This window comes from Crinia signifera, chromosome 6 (genome assembly GCF_055691185.1).
Source record: "Crinia signifera chromosome 6, ASM5569118v1, whole genome shotgun sequence".
NCBI lineage: Eukaryota > Metazoa > Chordata > Amphibia > Anura > Myobatrachidae > Crinia > Crinia signifera.
The window spans coordinates 268,378,759-268,398,401 of record NC_139222.1 but is presented as its reverse complement, the minus strand read 5'-3'; the positions used below and the strand labels follow the sequence as shown (position 1 = coordinate 268,398,401).

The following is a 19,643-nucleotide window of genomic DNA, read 5'->3' as shown; positions in this document are numbered from 1 at the left end:
TGATGGGATGTAACCATCGAAGTATTTTTCCTCTGTTCGGGCACTTGCAAGCAGACGTGTAAGTATACACATGCGTTTGCAGCGTAGCGCGCAGATTCAGGCAGCTGGGGCACCGTTAACTTGTGCACTAGGCTCTGAATAAACGCAGCTTACCGCGCAGGTCTGGATTACCCTCCTTGGAGCCAAGAGCAACATGGTTGGGTGGGTACGGCCCAAAGAGTGGTGAAGAGCTCTTACTGTACATTCCCCCTCCAGCAGAATTAAACACTCAACAAATGGAAGAATAAAGTTCCATAAAAAGGTGCAAATTTAAAAGAGCAACGGAATCTGCTGCGCTACAAGAAACTAAATAAATAAATAATGGCATAGCAAGGCATTGTGGGATGTAGAGACGCTACAGACAAGTTTAGTTTGATTGATGTGCCTACTCCTAAACCGGTCTTCTCATTCACAATAGTTTACATTGTATGCATCTGTATCTGCCAGTATGCTGGTCCTTCATCAGCTAGCCTCCGCCAGGCCAGTTCTCATGCAGATAAGTACTTGTACTGTATATAACTATTCACCAGTCTCTAAATTAGAATAGAATAGAATCAACTTTATTGGCCATGTGTGCTTGCGCACACTAGGAATTTTTTGTGGAGCCAACAGGAAATGTACTGTCTGCAGGGAGCCAACAGGAAAAGGAGAGTCCACTTACGCTTTTACATCGTTGGCGTTCAATGACCAAGCGGTCCATGTAGAGCAGTGGTTCCCAACCCTGGTCCTCAAGTACACCCAACAGTGCACGTTTTGCAGGTCTCCACACAGAATCATAAGTCGTATAATTAGCTCCACCTGTGGATCTTTTCAAATGTGCCTGAATAATGAGTGCAGCTGTCAGGTGACCTGAAAAACGTGCACTGTTGGGGGTACTTGAGGACCAGGGTTGGGAACCACTGATGTAGAGCCATAGCATTCATTTGGGATACAGTCATTTGGTCTAAAGCAGGCATGTCCAATGTTGGCTCTCCAGATGTTGTGAAACTACACATCCCAGCATGCTTTGCCACAGTTTTGCTATTAGAGAATGCTACAACTATTGCAAAGCATGCTGGGATGTGTAGTTTCAAAACTTCTGGAGGGCCAACGTTGGACATGCCTGGTCTAAAGCATGATGGTCGACAGTCATTAGGTCAACACTATTAGGTCGACATGGGAAAAGGTTGACATGGTTCTAGGTGGAAAGGTCATTAGTTCGACAATGTCTAGGTCAACAGTCAAAAGGTCGACATGGGGTTTTTCACTGTTTTTTTAGCCGACAGGCGGTATTTCATGCCCTACCATCCACTAGGGTGTGGCGGGCGAATAAAACAGTGTGCCCGGCGCATAGCACTTGAAACTGTGTCCATGTCGACTGTGTTGACGTTCAGGTAAAAAAAAAAGTGAAAAACTCCATGTCGACCTCTTGACTGTCGACATAGACATTGTCAAACTAGAACCATGTTGACCTTTTCCCATGTCGACCATCATGCTGTAGACCAAATGATCCCAACCCATTAATTTAATGACAGAAGTACGAAGTATTTTGTGCCCAATGACAAAGTCTGATCTACTTGTCTACAGTGACCTGCAACTCATTTATGTTCTCTTGTCATTTAATACCCCCTTGAGTTGTAGCAACAGACGTACTGTATGATTGGTGATATCGTGAAGAAAACAATCCATGCCGATTTCCAGTCTACACATTAACCAAAAGCTATCGCCCAATGTTTTAGTTGGACTCGCCTGTGCGCAATATTCAGCTATTTTATCTTTTAGGAGAAAATAAAAACCCCAACATACGGCATAATTGATTTATTTCTCAGTTTGATAAATTAGGTTACAATATTTATCATTTTTCCCAACAATGACTTATTTGAATAAAGTGATTTTTGCCTATTTAGTGTTACACGAGGCAGCGGCCGTTGGTGGCTTTATTCCAGTCATATACTGTTTTGCAGCGTCACACTGCCCTGGTAGGTAAGAGGACAAGTAAACTCAGTCAGCGCTCTACAATAGAAGGCTGCGCACTAGAAGCCTATGAAATTTACCCCCCACTAACCTGTGTGGTAAGCAGAGCAGCCCTAGACCAGGACTAGCCAGCAGGCCTCCTTTATTGCAGTGCATAGAACCTAGCGTGGAGGTATTTATAGAGCAGCTGGTCTGTGATCATCTGTACAGGACATTTCATGGGACATTTCTAATACTTACTGTAGAAGCCCCCACACAGTAAACCTGCAGGGTAAGGCATAAGCAGCCGCAAACAGAACTGGTGCAAATTAGCCTCTGGCTAAAATAGAGACCACTACTGATGAGACAGCCGGGACTCCTAGGAAGTGCACCAGCAGATTGTGGCTGACCGCTGAAGTCTCCTGTATACACTATGGGCAGAAACATAGCACCCCCCAGTGGCAGAGTGCCGAAGTCTCCTGTATACACTATGGGTAGAAACATAGCACCCCCCAGTGGCAGAGTGCCGAAGTCTCCTGTATACACTATGGGCAGAAACATAGCACCCCCCAGTGGCAGAGTGCCGAAGTCTCCTGTATACACTATGGGTAGAAACATAGCACCCCCCAGTGGCAGAGTGCCGAAGTCTCCTGTATACACTATGGGTAGAAGCATAGCACCCCCCAGTGGCAGAGCCATTAATATTGCACGCACCAAGTGACACACCTACAGCCCGAGACCAATGCATATCCAAAACATATCTGCACTATGGGGAGGTCCTGATGGCTTGTGCTCATTTGAGGATTCAAGTGGTCATTAAGTACACAGCCTCAGCAAATCAGAGTCCAGGGTTTCCTCACCTGACCACATAGGAGTCCGTGATAGGGTCAGTGGAGGAGACCCGGAGCTCTGCACTGCAGACAGACAAAGTGGAACCGGGGATAGGAAGTGCGCATTAGTCCACCGCCCTCACATGTAACAAGTCTCCCTGCAATAGTTTGTTCCAATTAAAGCCATGAAGAAAAATACAATTAAAAAACAAAACAAAAGAACAGAACATTTGAGGTCTTATTGTGAGCATCAGGGTGACGGAACACATCACAATTCTAACGACACTATTCACTATAATTGTGAGCAATCTTTACTGGATTTTGGTGACGGTTTCATGAATAGACTTGGCGACGTAGTCGATGTTCTTCGTTGTCAGACCACACATGTTGATGCGCCCACTGGCCATCAGATATATATGTTTGTTCTTAATAAGGTATTCGACTTGCTTAGCTGCAAAAGGCAAAGTGTACAAGTTAGATGGCTGCTGGTAAAGGGCTCATCCCTATATAGATCTCCATTGTAAAGTATCGCAATCAAGTAGGTGGCTTTAACGACACCCTTTTCACATCGCAAATGCCAGGTAGTCCCCGAGATTTGGACACTGGTCCCTCGCAGAAGCAACCCAGCATTCGCGAGGAGAAGCTCCCCGCAGCAATCCTGCAATAAGCCAGGTGGCTGATGTCATCGGGGGATGGGGCAGAGCATCATTGGGAGCAGGAGGAGGCAGCGCTTAGAGCGGATGCTGCCTCCTCCCTGGAGGAGTATGAACGGGATCCAGGTCACTCTACCCGGGTTAACCGTCACTCTGCCCAGCAACCCGGGTAAAACCTTCTTTAAATCCGGTTTGGGTTGCTAGACCTGGGATTTTTCAAATGGCTCTTTCACCCCGCACAGTGAGCCGGATCGGACCAGGGTTTTGTGTGTTGTGAAAGTGGTATAACAAAACCATCTCCTACATTAGATAAGAAAAGGTTTTACGGTTTACGAAATCTTATGTTGATGTACACTTACGATTAAGGCCGGTGAAACTGAACATTCCTATCTGCTCCACAATGTGTTTCCAGGTTCCCGGTGTGTTGAGAGCTTCCAATCTATTTTTAAGATCGGCCCTCATGGCCAGCACTCTGTCTGCCATGGTCTTCACGTTGTCCCTCCTAAATGAGCAGAAGACAAAAGTTGGCATTATGCAACACAAGTGGGAGATGAATCTAATCCGGGGAGGGCAAAAGGAGGTGTTCCCCAGAACAACCAATCAGATGTTAGCTATTTTATATGTAAGCCTACCTCTAACCAAGTGGTTCTCATCTCTAGCCCTCGAGTACCCCCAAGTGGTCATTTTATCTGAATTTAACTTTAATTATGCACAGAGGAGTCACAGGGATGTGCTCATTAGGAAGACAACCATTATGTGGACAGCAAACATATGAAATCTGGACAGTCTCAGAATATTGACATTAGGCTGTGGGACAGGAGGGCTAGACACTAGGGGCAAGCAGGTGGGGATATGGGGAACAGCCCAGAATGCCGCTGTCACATGTTTGTGCCGGATCGGCTCCACACTAGTACTAGGACCTGCAAGACACCGCTGCTGTTGTAAGCATGTACGTGACTGTTGATATTTTAGCGCTATCCACGCGATGAATGTCCACTTTGGTACGACACATTTGAAGTTTTGGTTTCGAATACAAAGATCAGATCTACCCTTTGCCAGGGTATATTCTTGATTTACAGTTTGCCGCTGGAATTGGTTTTATACTGTATACATATAAAGTCCCAAATGAAGAACAAAGGAACCTGGTTTGGGTCAAAGCTACAGCTGCGACATCAAAGCCCTTTTTAAGCAGATCCAGATTAGTTGCACACCCCAGGGGCCAGTGCACGCTAGCATTACAGTTATGTCACATCTAGGGACTTTAATTATGCCAATAAGCAGTATGTTCTGAGCAGAAAAGGGGCTCGGCTTCCCGCGACTGGGCCTGCTGAGAGGCGCTATTTTACATGCATGGAGCAACAGCAAAAGGCACATCTGATTTTACCAAAGGTAATATTTATCCTACCCCGTTTCCAGGCATAGAAATTCGGAAAACATGACCTGTTGAGACTCTTGAAGACTGGAGTTGATTACCGCTACTTGTCTAGACCAACCAATTATGATACTTACCCTCCTTGTAAACTGGTTGCCCATATCCGTACCAGGCACAAGCTCCTGATTAACACAGCTATCCATGAATGCAGCCTCTGTGGTGCACATAAGGAATGCACTGCACCAGGCCTGGCCAACCTGTGGTTCTCCAGCTGTTGTTAAGCGACAGCTGGAGAACCAGTGAGCCCTCTCTCCTTATTAGCTACATAGACTATAATACCGCTTTCAGACAGCGGTGGCCGAATAAACAGGTAATTACCCGGCATTTGAAGCGCCGCTGTCAGACCCCCATCACACAGGAGAGCAAATCTCCAGGTCTAAAACTTAGACCGGGGGATTTGCTCTATTACACTGGGTTGTCTCCTGTGTGAAAGGGTCGATCCGGATCTTAAACTCTGGATCTCCGACTCTGGTCTGTTGCAGGGTCAGAGACCCGGAGTTTAAGATCTGGATTGACCCTGTCACACAGAAAAGGGACCAGTGTATTTCATGAAATTCCCCGGTGAAACGGCTTCACTCAGGAATTTTATTTTCTGTGTGAAAGGGGCATTACATTGTTACACCGCTACAATGTCCACATATCAGATTTCAACAGTTTTGCAAAAATTTTTTAGGACACACACTATAATGGTAATGGAAAAAATTCAAGGGAAAAAAAAATAGTTTTATAGTGTATCCTATTTTTTTTCACAAAACTGTGAAAAAAACCATTGTATAAATTGTTCCTAAGGGTATAGACATCTTTTACCTTTCTGCAATTTCAGTGCCTCAATTTCTTTCACCACTGCTGTATATAACTAGTAGTGATTTTATTGACATTCCTGAAACATCAGGTTAACCACAAATTCTTCTGTGTGGATTTTCTGTGGCACTTTTCAGTGTCATTGTATTTGTTTCTATGGGCCTTATTTTGGTTCATTCTTTCTGACAAAGTCCTTCTTAGATGGGCAAAACCATGTGCACTGCAGGTGGGGCAGGTGTTACTTGTGCAGAGAGAATTAGATTTGGGTGGGGTTTTACTTCAAAGTGAGATCTATATTGCAATGTAAAAATAAAGCAGTCAGTATTTTCCCTGCACAGAAACAAAATTACTCACCCAAATCTAATTCTCTCTGCACATGTTACATCTGCCCCCCCCTGCAGTGCACATGGTTTTGTCCATCTAAGAAGGATTTTGTCAGAAAGAATGAACCAAAATAAGGCCCTATGTTTTTGTGTGTGGTGTGTATTACATGTGATTTTTTTTCCTTTTTATCAAAGTACTTTTCTCCTTCTAGTAGAATCCACTCTCACCATTCATCAAAGAGTTCCGGTGTGTTCAGCGTGGTGGCTACAATTCGCGCCCCCTGTGATGGGGGATTTGACCAGGTCGTACGCACAATCTTCTCCATCTGAGATAGGACACGTTCAAGACTACCGCAGTCTCTGCTCACAACGGTCAGGTTCCCCACTCTCTCATCTAGGGGCGGAAATCATATTGGCAATGGGACTGCAGGCTGCATAATACTTATATAACATAATAAGTGCGATCAGTGAACGACTTCAGCTATAACAAAATCACTGAGTTCTGCCCGAGACTCCCTGCATTGCTCGGTTACATGAAGGCGTAGCAAGAGGTGGATTCCTACACAGAAATCGTTCTTCTGCAAAGTGTATACCGTCACAATGGGAGACATTATGTTGTGGTGATACTCACTGTATAAGCCAAAGTTTTTGGAAAATGACTGAGCACAGAACAGCTCGAATCCCTGAGAGACAAAGTAGCGCACAGCCCAGGCGTCCTTGTCTAGGTTTCCAGAGGCAAAGCCTTGGTAGGCGGAGTCAAAGAATGGGAAGAGATAGCGCCTCTGCAAAGGAAAAAGGATGAGAGGGTATCAAAGCAAGCAATGACTGCAGAGTTACACTGCTCTGCAGACTTACACAAGCAATAGTGGATTTGTAGAATGCCCACTCTAAAGCAATACACTATACCTTGGCATTCTCCATTCATTAAATAAAAGCAAGACCCAAGAGAGCGAGTTCAGCATGCCAACCTGCTAATAATAATAATTTGGGCGTATGCAAACGATATATCGGAACGTCATCATTCAGACCTATCGCACTGGCTGTGCTGCACAGTCAAAGGCATATATATATATATATATATATATATATATATATATATATATATATATATATATATATATATATATATATATATATATATATATATATATATATATATATATATATATATATATATATATATACACACACACACACATACACACACACACTTATATTGGCGCATGTGGCTGCGTGTCCAAGCCCATACACCAGCTGCAGCCAATGACATCACAACTGGGCAGGCAAATGGGGATGCGGTCATTTGGTCTACAGCATAATGGTCGACAGTCATTAGGTCGACATGGGAAAATGTCAACATTGTTCTAGGTCGAAAGGTCATTAGTTCGACAGTGTCTAGGTCGACATGGGGTTAATCACTGTTTTTTGAGCCGACAGGCGGTATTTCATGCCCTACCATCCAATATGGGCGTGGTGGGAGAATAAAATAGTGTGCCCAACGCATAGCGAGCGATGCGAGGGGATGCGGTGCACTTTAAACTGTGTCCATGTCGACTGTGTTGACATTCAGGTAAAAAACAAAAATTGGCTGCAATGTCAGCACAATGGCCGGTCTGCCGCCAGTCGCTGCGGTGAGTACCCAGCATTAGTCTTACATGAATTAGTGGTGATCATCTTATAATAAATGCAGAACTTCCCATCTCCTAACTAAAAGCTGCAGGGGCAACTCCAGAAACAGATCCTGTGCTTCACTATAGCCAGGAACCTTCATCGGACGGTCACAGAATTATGGCAGCAGTCAGAGCCACCTGGATATTTTATATTTGCTTCATTCATCATTACTTCTAACAAACGCCCCATTGTCTCCCCAGCGTACCTTCATGATATCGGCTATCTTCTTCCACTGGTCCTGGGTGGGGTCTGTACCAGTAGGATTGTGAGCACAAGCGTGCAAGACAAAGATGGAGTACTCCGGGGCGTTCTGTATGGATGCACAGAGGAATAACTACAGTCATCGGATATACATCATACAAATCTATTATTAAAGGTTATAAACTACAGCAGGGAACACTGCAGGTGGAGGACGTAATGGAGTTTAGCCTTCATATCACATATAAGCTGCATACATTACACCAGCCTCCAACCATATGCAAGTTTATTACTGGATGTCTACGATCTTCCCTCTCTGTATAAATTAGACCAGTAAACCTTTCTGGCACACAAAGTGATTTATCATTGGGTTCTAGCTGTCACTAGTAGTTTCTTCTTGATATTACTGTAAAACATCAAATGTCCATAACACCTAAAGCCAATCTGGTAAAAGTAGTGGGACCGCTAGGCTGTTTTAGCGGGGCACTGCGCCCTGCCCGATTTTTAAAGGGCAAAATGCGCCCTGCCCCTCTCACTGCGCCCCGCTAAAACAGCTTCACGGTGATGCCGGCGCTTCCCCGGCAGCATAGTGACTTCGGAGGGGACAGGCCCGCCCCCTTTGATTAAAGGCGGCGGCCCGGCGCCCTGCTCGAAGCCAAACCTAGAGTGAACACTAAAAAGCACTAGAGATGTGTAAATAGGTGCATGTTTTGTACAGATTGGGTACTTGATGGATGTATAATATGCAGCCTGATTCGGGTTTGATCGGACAGGGCCAAATTGGGCCCTGTATCTGATGGAGGGGGCAGAACCAGTAAAACGGCTAGTGTTTTATAGGTGCGCCCATAAAAACGCTGTCGCAGGAGTGGCACCATTAGTGCCCGCCCCGTATTTGTGATGGAAATAAAAAAGTCAGTTTCGACTTATTTCCAAAGAGAATAGAAATCATACGATTCGGCCACGTAAGAGGGGAAGCGTTCTCTGGCACATACCCTCGCATGCTAGCAGGCGTTCAGCGCTGACCTATTCTCTAGACTGCGAGTATACGCCGTCTTCTGAAGAGGTCTGAATCAGTCCTATAGTCTGATCGCAGCAGCTTTGTAATCCCGGTAGGGTCTACAAGGACACCTTGTTATCTTAAGGACAACTAGTATCTTAAAATGTAGATTTTTTTTTTCCTCCAAAAAGGTCAAAATTGGTTCAGACTCACCTCTAAGTCTTCCAACAGCCCCTTAAGGTCAAGCCCTCGATTAGCAGCGTCCCAGTAATGATATGCTCGGATATCCTTAAAGCCAGCATCAATAAACACAGCGTTGTGGTTTTCTGTACACAGGGAACAAGAATAATAAATAGGAGAGGGTACAAGAGGCTCAAATAAAATCTCATACAGAACTAAGCAAGGATACAAATCATATAGAAAATCATAAATAACATCTAGTGCTATGCAAAAGATCCCAGTTCCTGCTAGATATGTTTATTCCATTATACAGAATAAAGAATCTAAACATTTTTCCCCAATATGTAAATTTTAAACATTATTTCTAATTCAATAAGTCAATGAAGACATTTAGTTCTTTATTAAATCAATTGCTGGTGTATTTCACAACAACGACCACCAATGACCATGGATATTCTGATAGTATGTGCACTCTAGTGTATGTATACGTTGGTCAACAAGGTACAATACTGAATGTAACCGTATAATGTATGTTCTTAAGTATATTTTCAGAAAACACTAAAGCTGGTCACACACACACAAACATTATGCTATATCGTTAACTACCGATATCGCCTGAACGATATATCGCTAAACCACTTAACGATATGGTTAACTATATCCTCCAGTGCCGTCACCACGATCCCATTGACTATACAGAAGATGTAGTCTGATTTGACTGCATGTTCAGACTATAGGGGAAGGGGACGTGAAAGACCCACGGGAGCACACATCGTTCACTAGGTTGTGGTGCCCACTAGAGGATATGCACGATAAGTGTACCCAGCTTTAGTCTCCTTATGCTGAGCTTTGGTCTAACAAAGTCAGAATGAGACACACTTTGTGCTCTGATGTCAGAGCTCCGAGCAGTTGTAACACACAAAGGTCTCACCCCAAGAAGGAGAAGAGATGTAGATGGGGGTTGCAGTGTTATTGGTTCCATTGTACCAGCGCCTTAAGAACTCCGCTCCAATGCGTAGCGCCCCAGTACCACCTAGAGTCTGCACACTGCCTACCTTCAACCGGAAAAGAAAGAACAGTGATATACATATAACAAATTAAAGAAAAATGCTAGAAGCCATAATTGTCCAGTTATCTGCTTGTTGTCGGATCACCCCCCCCCCCCCCACACACACACACACGAAAATAGCAAATAATAACTCATTATAGAAGTCTGTATTATCATGTATAGCATATTATTGTAAATGCATGATACACAACCGGTACGTGCGCGCCTGTGAGGCTACTGCCTATATAACCATCTGTCCTGAGCAAATATGTTGCCTTGACAACTACATAGCTTGCGAGCAGGGCCCTCCTTCCTCTATGTCGGTTTGTTACTCCCCAGTTTGTCTTATCACTGTTTCCAGTTGTAAAGCGCAACGGAATATGCAGCGCTATACAAGAAACTGTAAATAAATCCTTTACATTCCTTATCTGTAACAATGGGTAATAAACTATAGGGGTCTTCTTGTGTGTGAGCTAACCCAAGGATCATTACATATTGTGCTTACATTTATATTTTAGACAAAGGATTCCCTGTGCCCCATATACTCTGATGCCAACCATAACTATGCAATACCACTTTGTATAATGCGCTATACACAAGATGAGAGCTCAGTCTTCATGACCAACCAGATAAATGCACAGGCAATCTGGTCTGCTGGCCCTGAGCTGTGATTGGATGGCTCTCATGCAGTACGCCTCTCCCAGATTGGCCACTCTGACCACATCTACCACCAGTGTAGGTCCAGTATGTCAGATGAATGTCTGAACTAACATCAGTGTGGAACCTGCCTATAGTTCTATAGAAAAGCTGTGTAAAAGCTCTTTTAAAGAGCTGCATTTAAAGAATAAACACGTCTCCTCCGAAAGCGGATAATCTGCAGACATCCTGTGATCTACGATAAGAACTACCACTGTAATCCGCCCTGCAGCTGTCCTGTGCTGAGCCTGCATCACGAGTCAATGCCATTCCTACTACAGGTCAGTCCTGACCCGAAGGCAGCGGTCAGGGGGAACTGGCCTCGGTCACCGGCAAAAAGGTAATGTGGCAGTGACGGGCGCAGGTGCCACCTGGTGAGGGCAGATACTACTACCAGTGGTAGGTAGTACACCTTCTACAAGTCAGCTAAGGTACAGATTTATACTATAAATAAACAAGTGTATACAATACATTACCCAAGGACATCAGCTAGAAGTAGGTCATAGCTATTTAACCTCTGTATTACATATACAAAGTTAGAACGCTGGTGCCTGACGTCATGCATGTGTCTATGCACCAGCTGAGACGTGATCAGTATGGAGAACATGTCCACTTTATCACAAGCGCAGCACAGAAACGTATTACCTGGGGAGGAAGGGGGGGGGTCTTTCCCGCTCTGCCCAGCCACAGATGTAGCAGAGTACATCCTTACATCACTGCACCATTGCGAACTACGTGATACTTTTTTTGTTACTTTATCAAGCAGTGAAAGAGTGGAGACACTGCCCAGATCAACCAATAAGTTTTGAGGTAGCATTTATCACGTACATTCTATATAAAAGGTCACGTTTTTTTTCCTGAAGTTTACCAATGGTCAGCGACGCACTGCCATGTGATGTCCCACAGTGTTCTATACTACCCCCATACTTTCTACAATATACATGCTACCACAGGGTAACATAATGAGACGTCATGGTCTGGTCTACCACTGCTAGGCAGACAACACACAATGTACAGTACTTGTCCTTTACTCTGAGTACTGAGAACCCAATAATTCTGATTCTGGTTTGCTCTGTAAGCTGCGAAGATAGATTAGATTAGATTAGATTAGATAGATAGATAGATAGAGATAGATGATTAACCACTATATTTTCCCAAATTCTCTTTTAATACCAGCAGAATTAAGCGCGTACACAAACCAGACTAACTCACACTTGGAAGCAATTTTTGTAAACAAACCAGTTCAGCACATTAATATATAATGCAGGGTTAGTGCACAAAAGCAGTTACCCGATTCTCCTTGAACGCAGGACTGTCGCTGCCCAGAGCAATCCTGGAAGCACTAGAGCGGAACTCCGGCAGCCCAAGAATGGGCAGGTACTCGTGGTTTAACGTGTGGTCGTTGGCGATCATCTGCTCCACCTTTCTCACCACCGGTAAGATCCAGGGCTGGGAGTCATCTGTGCGGTAGGCTGAACAACACAATGTGACAGAAACATTCGTTACTCTAAAATACTGTGGTGTAAATTTGCCGAAACTTCTAAAATGAAAAAAACATAGAAACCAACCAAATTCTAGCGCTCACTGTTCCAAAGTGTACTATACATGATCACTAAAATCTGACTGATATGGGAAACACCCAGTGTTGGGCTGGTCTTGCATGTACACATTGAGGATATTGCTAGTCACCTGCGGGACCGTGCATTGTTAAAGATTTAGAGGGGTATTCAATTTGGGATTACGACTGTTTGAACATCCCAACAGTCGGAATCCCGGACTGTTTTCATTCGGTTAGAGTCAGTGGTTCCCAACCAAGTCAGTCGGCAAGTTCCAAGTCAGCCGGAAGGTGCACTCATTATTCAGGCACATTTTAAAAGATCCACATGTGGAGCTAATTATAGCACTTGTTATTCTGTGTGGAGACCTGCAAAACATGCACTGTTGGGGGTACTTGAGGACCAGGGTTGGGAACCACTGGGTTAGACTGTAACTCGACCGCTGGAATTCAATGTTCTGACTGTAGGGTGTCAGAAACTCCACGGATCTGCAAAAATTAATGTTGGGTCTGTTTTGTCGGAAACTGCTTCATTGCTGTCGGTAAAGGCTGAAAACCCAACAATGCACCCATACAGTGTTCTTGTATAGGTTGGGCCTAGTAGTGGAAACTGTCCCATTGATGAACCATGCAGTAATTTTTAAAATACAGCATATCCCTGCACATGATCAACTAGGGGGTTGAGATGAGTGGAGAAGTGGACCAAAAGGAAATTTGCCCAAAGCAACCAATCAGCTTCTATCTATAATTTTATAGAATGCACTTAACAAAAAGTACTGAAAGCCGATTGGTTGCTAAGGGCAACTCTTCTACTGGTCCACATCTCTTAACTCCATGATACATAAAGCGTTAAGCTCTGTACACACGCTTAGATTTTTCCCTGTTTTCGATTCAATTTTGCTTATAGAAGCAAAATCGAATCCACATCGAATGGTTTTTAGGACACTTTCGATCTGCATTTGATTCGATGCGCGCTCCCGTTCTCTCAAAAATCAAATAGAAAAATCTACTGTGCAGCCAAGGAAATCTCGAATTCGATCCAGTAAATCAAATGAGTACATTGTGCCTACATTGTGAAATCGAAATCAAATGGATGGGATGATCTAATGCCAGATCTAATAGAAAATCTAATCTAACATCAAATCTAAAGCAAATCTAAGAGTGTGTACAGCGCTTTAGTTGAAAAACAAACTGGACATGGGCAGGTAGACCGCAAATATTGGCCTTGTCAAAGGGCAGATGTACTAAGTCTTGGAGAGAAATAAAGTATCAGTCAGGCCGCTCCTATCACTTTACAGGCTGTTGAAAAATTACAGTTAGGAGAGGATTGGTTAGTACTTTATCTCTCCCAAGGGCTTAGGGCACCTTGGTACACCCTCAGTCCCGATAGTTCCAAAACAGTAAGGAGAATGCAGCCATAGGTGTCAATATACAAAGCCTTAGAAGGCGATAAAGTAGAGAGAGATAAAGTAACAAACTACCATGTTAAAGGCTGCATTTGAAAATGACAGTTGGGGGCCAGTAAGGAGAATGCAGCCATAGGTGTCAATATACAAAGCCTTAGAAGGCGATAAAGTAGAGAGAGATAAAGTAACAAACTACCATGTTAAAGGCTGCATTTGAAAATGACAGTTGGGGGCCAGTAAGGAGAATGCAGCCATAGGTGTCAATATACAAAGCCTTAGAAGGCGATAAAGTAGAGAGAGATAAAGTAACAAACTACCATGTTAAAGGCTGCATTTGAAAATGACAGTTGGGGGCTAGTTGGTGGGTGCCGTGAAGAGCAAAGACACATCCATAAAACCACCCTGCCCCAGCATAGTGGCACAGTAAGGACACACACCTTAAGCTGGGCATTCACTACAGCAGTGTATACCCAGCTGATCACCCGTGAGCCCCCCAGCGAGGTCGCATGCAATCCCTGTTCCCCAGCGCCGAACAGTCTGAGGTCACACATTGTATCTGCGGGGACATCACACTGACCCGATTTGGGCCTATTTCTCGTCCCGTTTCATCGGGAATGGGCGAAATTGGCCCAAATCAAGTTAGTGTATGGGGGCCTTACGAAGCAGTTGTATATTTTTTTTTTACCAAAGCCTGGCAAGCTTAAAAAAGCCAGTAAAATGATGTGCTACTTCTTCATACCACCCTGCGTTATCATGTCACTTAGTACAGCATATAAGGAGAGTGCAGTTAGTGTGATTCTGCCCCTCACTGGTCCCTAGACAGGAAGAACAGTGGATGACCCAGATCTGGAGCAGATGTAGCCTTCAGCTATGATCTCAGATTGAGCCAGTGGCGGATGCACAGCAAACTCTAAATTAATTCTACAGTTTGCAACAGCCAGCATCAGTTTGTCACTGAACAGAACAAGCTGAACTCTCTCTTTCGATGCACCCCATAGGCCAGACAATGACATTCAGAGTGCTCTGCAGACACAGTGCACACGTCCTCCCTTTCGACAGTCAGACAATAGATGTGCTGTCAGCAAAATAGTTTACTTGCGACTATATCAGCCAAACTGCAAGTCAGGAACCCGCAGCTGCTCTCTGACTTCCCTGGCACATTATTTTCTAGGTTTCAGCAGAAATACCGCCTTATGCCCTTTCTAACCTGGAAATCTCCTCACCCAATGAGGTATCAACACGCAAACTCAATCATTTGCCAAGGACAAAGTGCGGCATGTATTGTACCCTAATCTATAAACAGATCATGGGCAGACTGGTGCTTTTTCTACCATGCAGGGATATATATCAGTAGTTACACAATCTTTTGGCGTCAATCCTCAGCTTACCAAATGTCCCAGCATCCCTATTACCTAGGTGACACAAGCAGAGCTGGCCCATCCATTACCTGCTAGATCCTGCTTAGGACCCATTGGGAACTGGAGATTGTCAAATGAATTAACACGGGGAATACTGCAAACATTGATTGTGCACCATGTAACCACCATCAATGGCTATCTTGCAATGGCATTGCTGTTTCCCTGCCACAATTGGATGACCATCCCTCTTTTGGTGTGTACACACTTGTACAATCTGCATGAGATCCAGATGAGATTTTGACTATATAGTCAAAATCTCATATGGATCTTATGCAGAAAGTCTTGGCTGCATAGACTATATAGTATGCATAGACTATATGTATGCAGATAGTCTAAATTGTATACATAGTCTAAATTGTATACATAGTCAAAATCTCATCTGGATCTCATGCAGATTGTACAAGTGTGTACACATCATTAGTATACATCACATACGATCTGACACATCGCTGGATCACCCACTAGCCAACCTAGGGACTTAAGTGTACTAAAGATCCTAAACATGGAGTATGTATGGGGAGGACATGACATTAGCACAACACCTCTCTGCAAGATTTTGGCACCAACTTGTTTGCCCAATAGTGCTCGAGGGCACCCAAGGACAAAGGCATTGAGTGGCAGTAAGGGTATAAACCTCCACAGCACCTGCAGATACAGTATGCACCTCCCTATACAGGGATAGAGATATATAGATAGATATAGTACCTATGTATTATATAGCAGGCTTGTAAATGTCAGGACTGGCTGATGCCTAAGAGGCCACTGCAGAGACTATAAAAGTAGTGCCTCCCCCAGCTGCTGCAGAACGACATGTCCCAGCATACCCTGCCAGTGTAGCACGTTGGGACTTGCGGTCCCACAGCCTCTACACGCCCTCCTCGGCACACACTCACCTCCCACTCCCAGGTTGACCTTGGCTGGGTCGCTGTCCTCACGAAAGTCCGCGGTGAGCTTGAACACGGCCACCGGGGGCGCCATAGGGACGTCTTGGAAGATGGACGGGGCGGCCATGGCGGAGTATACTGCTATCAGACACCCGGCACTGAGATACACTGACTGCGGCCGTCACCTTCACCTTCACTGCTAAATACCGGGGGCGGAGACTCGGAGAGCCAATCAGTGCCCCGGAACAGGACAACACCTTTCCAGCATCACCGAACGTCATTACACTGACAGCGTGGGGAGGTGACCAATCACGCAGGCGGATATAAATTGATGGTGGATTTGCACGCTCTCATTGGGTAAACGGACAGAAGCGAGTGAGACAGAGGGTTCTATTGGACGTTTGACGTCGGCAGTGACATCTACCTAGCCCAGCCGGAGCTTGACTCTGACAGGCAGCAGCAGGGCAGCACAGCGTGAATGACGTCATTGCAGTGTAGCTTCCTGTTACACTGAGACGTCCTGTGGATTGGCTGGCACGGTGGCGCGTGCCGTTAGTCAAGCGTCTGGACAGCCCAGGCTTGCTGTGCGTCGTAGGTTCGAGTCCCGGCCCCCGCGCTGGAGGCGCTGACAGTGATGCTCTGCTAGAAGTTAATAATGGACATGATTGTGTCCATTCACACCATCTAAACTTCTGGCCCCGGCTGTTGTGTCACCAGCTTGCCGTAAGGCGCGAGTCCCGGCTGTGTGGACTCGGCTGTGATGGCAGCTGTTGCTATAGGTGCGGGACCCGGCTGTGTGGACCGGCCATTAGCGGCAGCTTACAGCCGAGGAGCGTATGTACTGACAGTGATGCTGAGGCAGGGGGTGTAGCGCACTCATCTGCTGCCGGCAAGCCTATCTGTTGATGAGTTTATATAGACATGGGAAAAAAGCAAGTCCAATATTTAAAGTATGGTGGTGCATGAGCCGTGGGTTAGGGTTTATTTTATTCCATATGTGTGTGGATATAAACACAAGTGAAGAGAAAGTAGAATGTCCCCTTCACTGGCGCTTGATAGGATAATATCTCCCTTTAGATAGAGGTACGATCCTCTTCGCCCAATTAAACGATAACAAAGGTATATGAATAAATACCGTACATCCCTCTTAGTATAACAAAGTTCCTCTTCTCCGCCTCTGTACATTCAATTTCTGTGCCACCAAATTGAGTCCCTCTTTTTCTTAAGTGGTCTGTGAGTGATGTGAACTTGCCCCAGAAAGAGATTCAGAAAATGGCAAAATAGTGTGATACCATTTAATAAAACGACATGCAATACAGAAATGACACAGATAAAAAAGGAATAGGTGAGTGGTAGAATGGCCTGTTACCCGATGTGGTGGAGAACATGGATGAACAATCCAGTCCTCATAGATCGCAAAAAGAATGATGGTGATTCCAGGTTTCACCGTCAAACAACACCGCAACAGGCACAGAGTCCACACAATCCAGACACGCTATCCAAGATGAAGTCCCAGCTCCAAGCGCTTTCGACCTCCACTGAGGTCTTTTTCAAGGAGAATGCTGGGAATCCCTAGGTTCCGGGTATAAATACAGAGCTCCTCCAATCAGATTCACATAACGTACACTCTCCTAAACCATTGAGAGCCGTATCCTCAGTCCAGTTGGATCCAACTCCGGATATCAGAAACTACCTACCGGATATTATGTCACACGCCGGGCCGCGTGCTCAGCATACTTGACCGGAAGTGTAGTATCGCGGACCGGAAGTCGCGGCTGGTGCCGCATGCTTCCGTACATGCGGCCTCTCTGAACTCATCCCCTACCCCTCTGGACTGAGGATACGGCTCTCAATGGTTTAGGGGAGTGTACATTATTCTGTTATGTGAATCTGATTGGAGGAGCTCTGTATTTATACCCGGAACCTAGGGATTCCCAGCATTCTCCTTGAAAAAGACCTCAGTGGAGGTCGAAAGCGCTTGGAACTGGGACTTCATATTGGATAGCGTGTCTGGATTGTGTGGACTCTGTGCCTGCTGCGGTGTTGTTTGACGGTGAAACCCGGGATCACCATCATCCTTTTTGCGACCTATAAGGACTGGATTGTTCATCCATGTTCTCCACCACATCGGGTAACAGGCACAGAAATTGAATGTACAGAGGCGGAGAAGAGGAACTTTGTTATACTAAGAGGGATGTACGGTATTTATTCATATACCTTTGTTATCGTTTAATTGGGAGAAGAGGATCGTACCTCGATCTAAAGGAAGGTATTATCCTATCAAGCGCCAGTGGAGGGGACATTCTACTTTCTCTTCTATGCCAATTTCATGGTGTTAGGGTCACTATTCTCCAGTGTGGACCCACCATAGGCTGCTTCAGCGCACACGCCCAGTGACTTTGTTTTTGTATTCATTCTAAACACAAGTGAGACTGGCTTGTCTTGGATGATAATAATAGTGAAAAAAATAAATAAAAGAAAAAAATCAAAAAGACAATCCAGAGGGAGATCCCCTCACTTATGTATTTATCCACACACATTTGGTGTATTTATCCACACACATTTGGAATAAAATAAACACACATAAAAATAATTAAAAAATACATACAACCCTAATATGTCCTATATCGGGCTTGAACCCAAGGCTCGTACCATATTAGACCCTTTCACTCACGACCGACCCATCTCTAATACCCCTTTTACACCAAAATCCCTGGTCGGACCCTGGTCTTTGAACACGGGAGTTTCCAGGGTTGGACCCAGCTTCATACCCCTTTCAGACAGAAAAGTCTGAAAATCCAGGCAAATATACGGAATTTCAAATGGCGTGTCATTTTTCTGGGAGCAGCCTGACCCCCTTCACACAGAAGAACAAATTACCGGGTTGAAAATTTCTACCCGTTAATTTGCTGAATAACACAAGTATTTCTTCTGTGTGAAAGGGTCAACATGGGTCCTAAATCCTGTGTCCTCAACCCTGGTCAATTCCAGGGTCAGAGACACGGGATTTATGACACGGGTGTGCCCTTTCACACAGAAAAAGGACCCGTGTATCTAACGAAATTCACGGGTGGAACTGCTTCACCCGGGTATTTCATTTTCTGTGTGAAAGGGGTATAAGTGAGCTTGCCTCCCCCTGCTGACTCTGGAGCCTCCAGGGAAACTGATCACCTGCTGGAAATCCCCACCGCTGCATCTTAGTCACCTAAAAACCCTGGTGGTCTAGCGGGGGAGCGAGCAACCCGCACCGGAGCTGGTGGCCGTGATCTGCAGCCGCTTACCTTCGTCCGGCCGCGGCTGTGGGTCCCTGCTGGAGAGGATCCCGGCTGAGGTCATTCACCCAGTGGTGATGCTGCAGGCAGGAGTATTGGGGAAGCAGTGAAAATGCAGAACCCACCCAGGACACCCACCGCTGCAAACCCAAAGTAAAATAAAGAAAAAAGGCTAAAGAAAATAAGGCATCCCATATATATTATATATATATATATATATATAAAAAAAAAAAAAAAGTGCTGCTCCTGCTGAACCAAATGTAAAAATTGTCTGGCGGAGGCAGGGTATAGGAGGAGGAGGAGCTTGG

The 19,643-nt window shown here is 45.0% G+C and overlaps 1 protein-coding gene across 1 annotated transcript; it reads right to left on the bottom strand.

Moving 5' to 3' along the window:
* Positions 1-1,821: 1,821 nt before the first annotated feature.
* On the bottom strand, positions 1,822-16,347 carry GOT1 (glutamic-oxaloacetic transaminase 1). The gene is made up of 9 exons (XM_083149566.1): positions 16,073-16,347; positions 12,091-12,272; positions 9,988-10,111; positions 9,090-9,202; positions 7,887-7,991; positions 6,642-6,792; positions 6,239-6,404; positions 3,814-3,956; positions 1,822-3,252 (listed from the first exon to the last, which is right to left on the bottom strand). The coding sequence occupies exons 1-9, from the start codon at positions 16,188-16,190 to the stop codon at positions 3,113-3,115; spliced, it is 1,242 nt and encodes a 413-aa protein (XP_083005692.1). The 5' UTR covers positions 16,191-16,347; the 3' UTR covers positions 1,822-3,112.
* Positions 16,348-19,643: the final 3,296 nt, after the last annotated feature.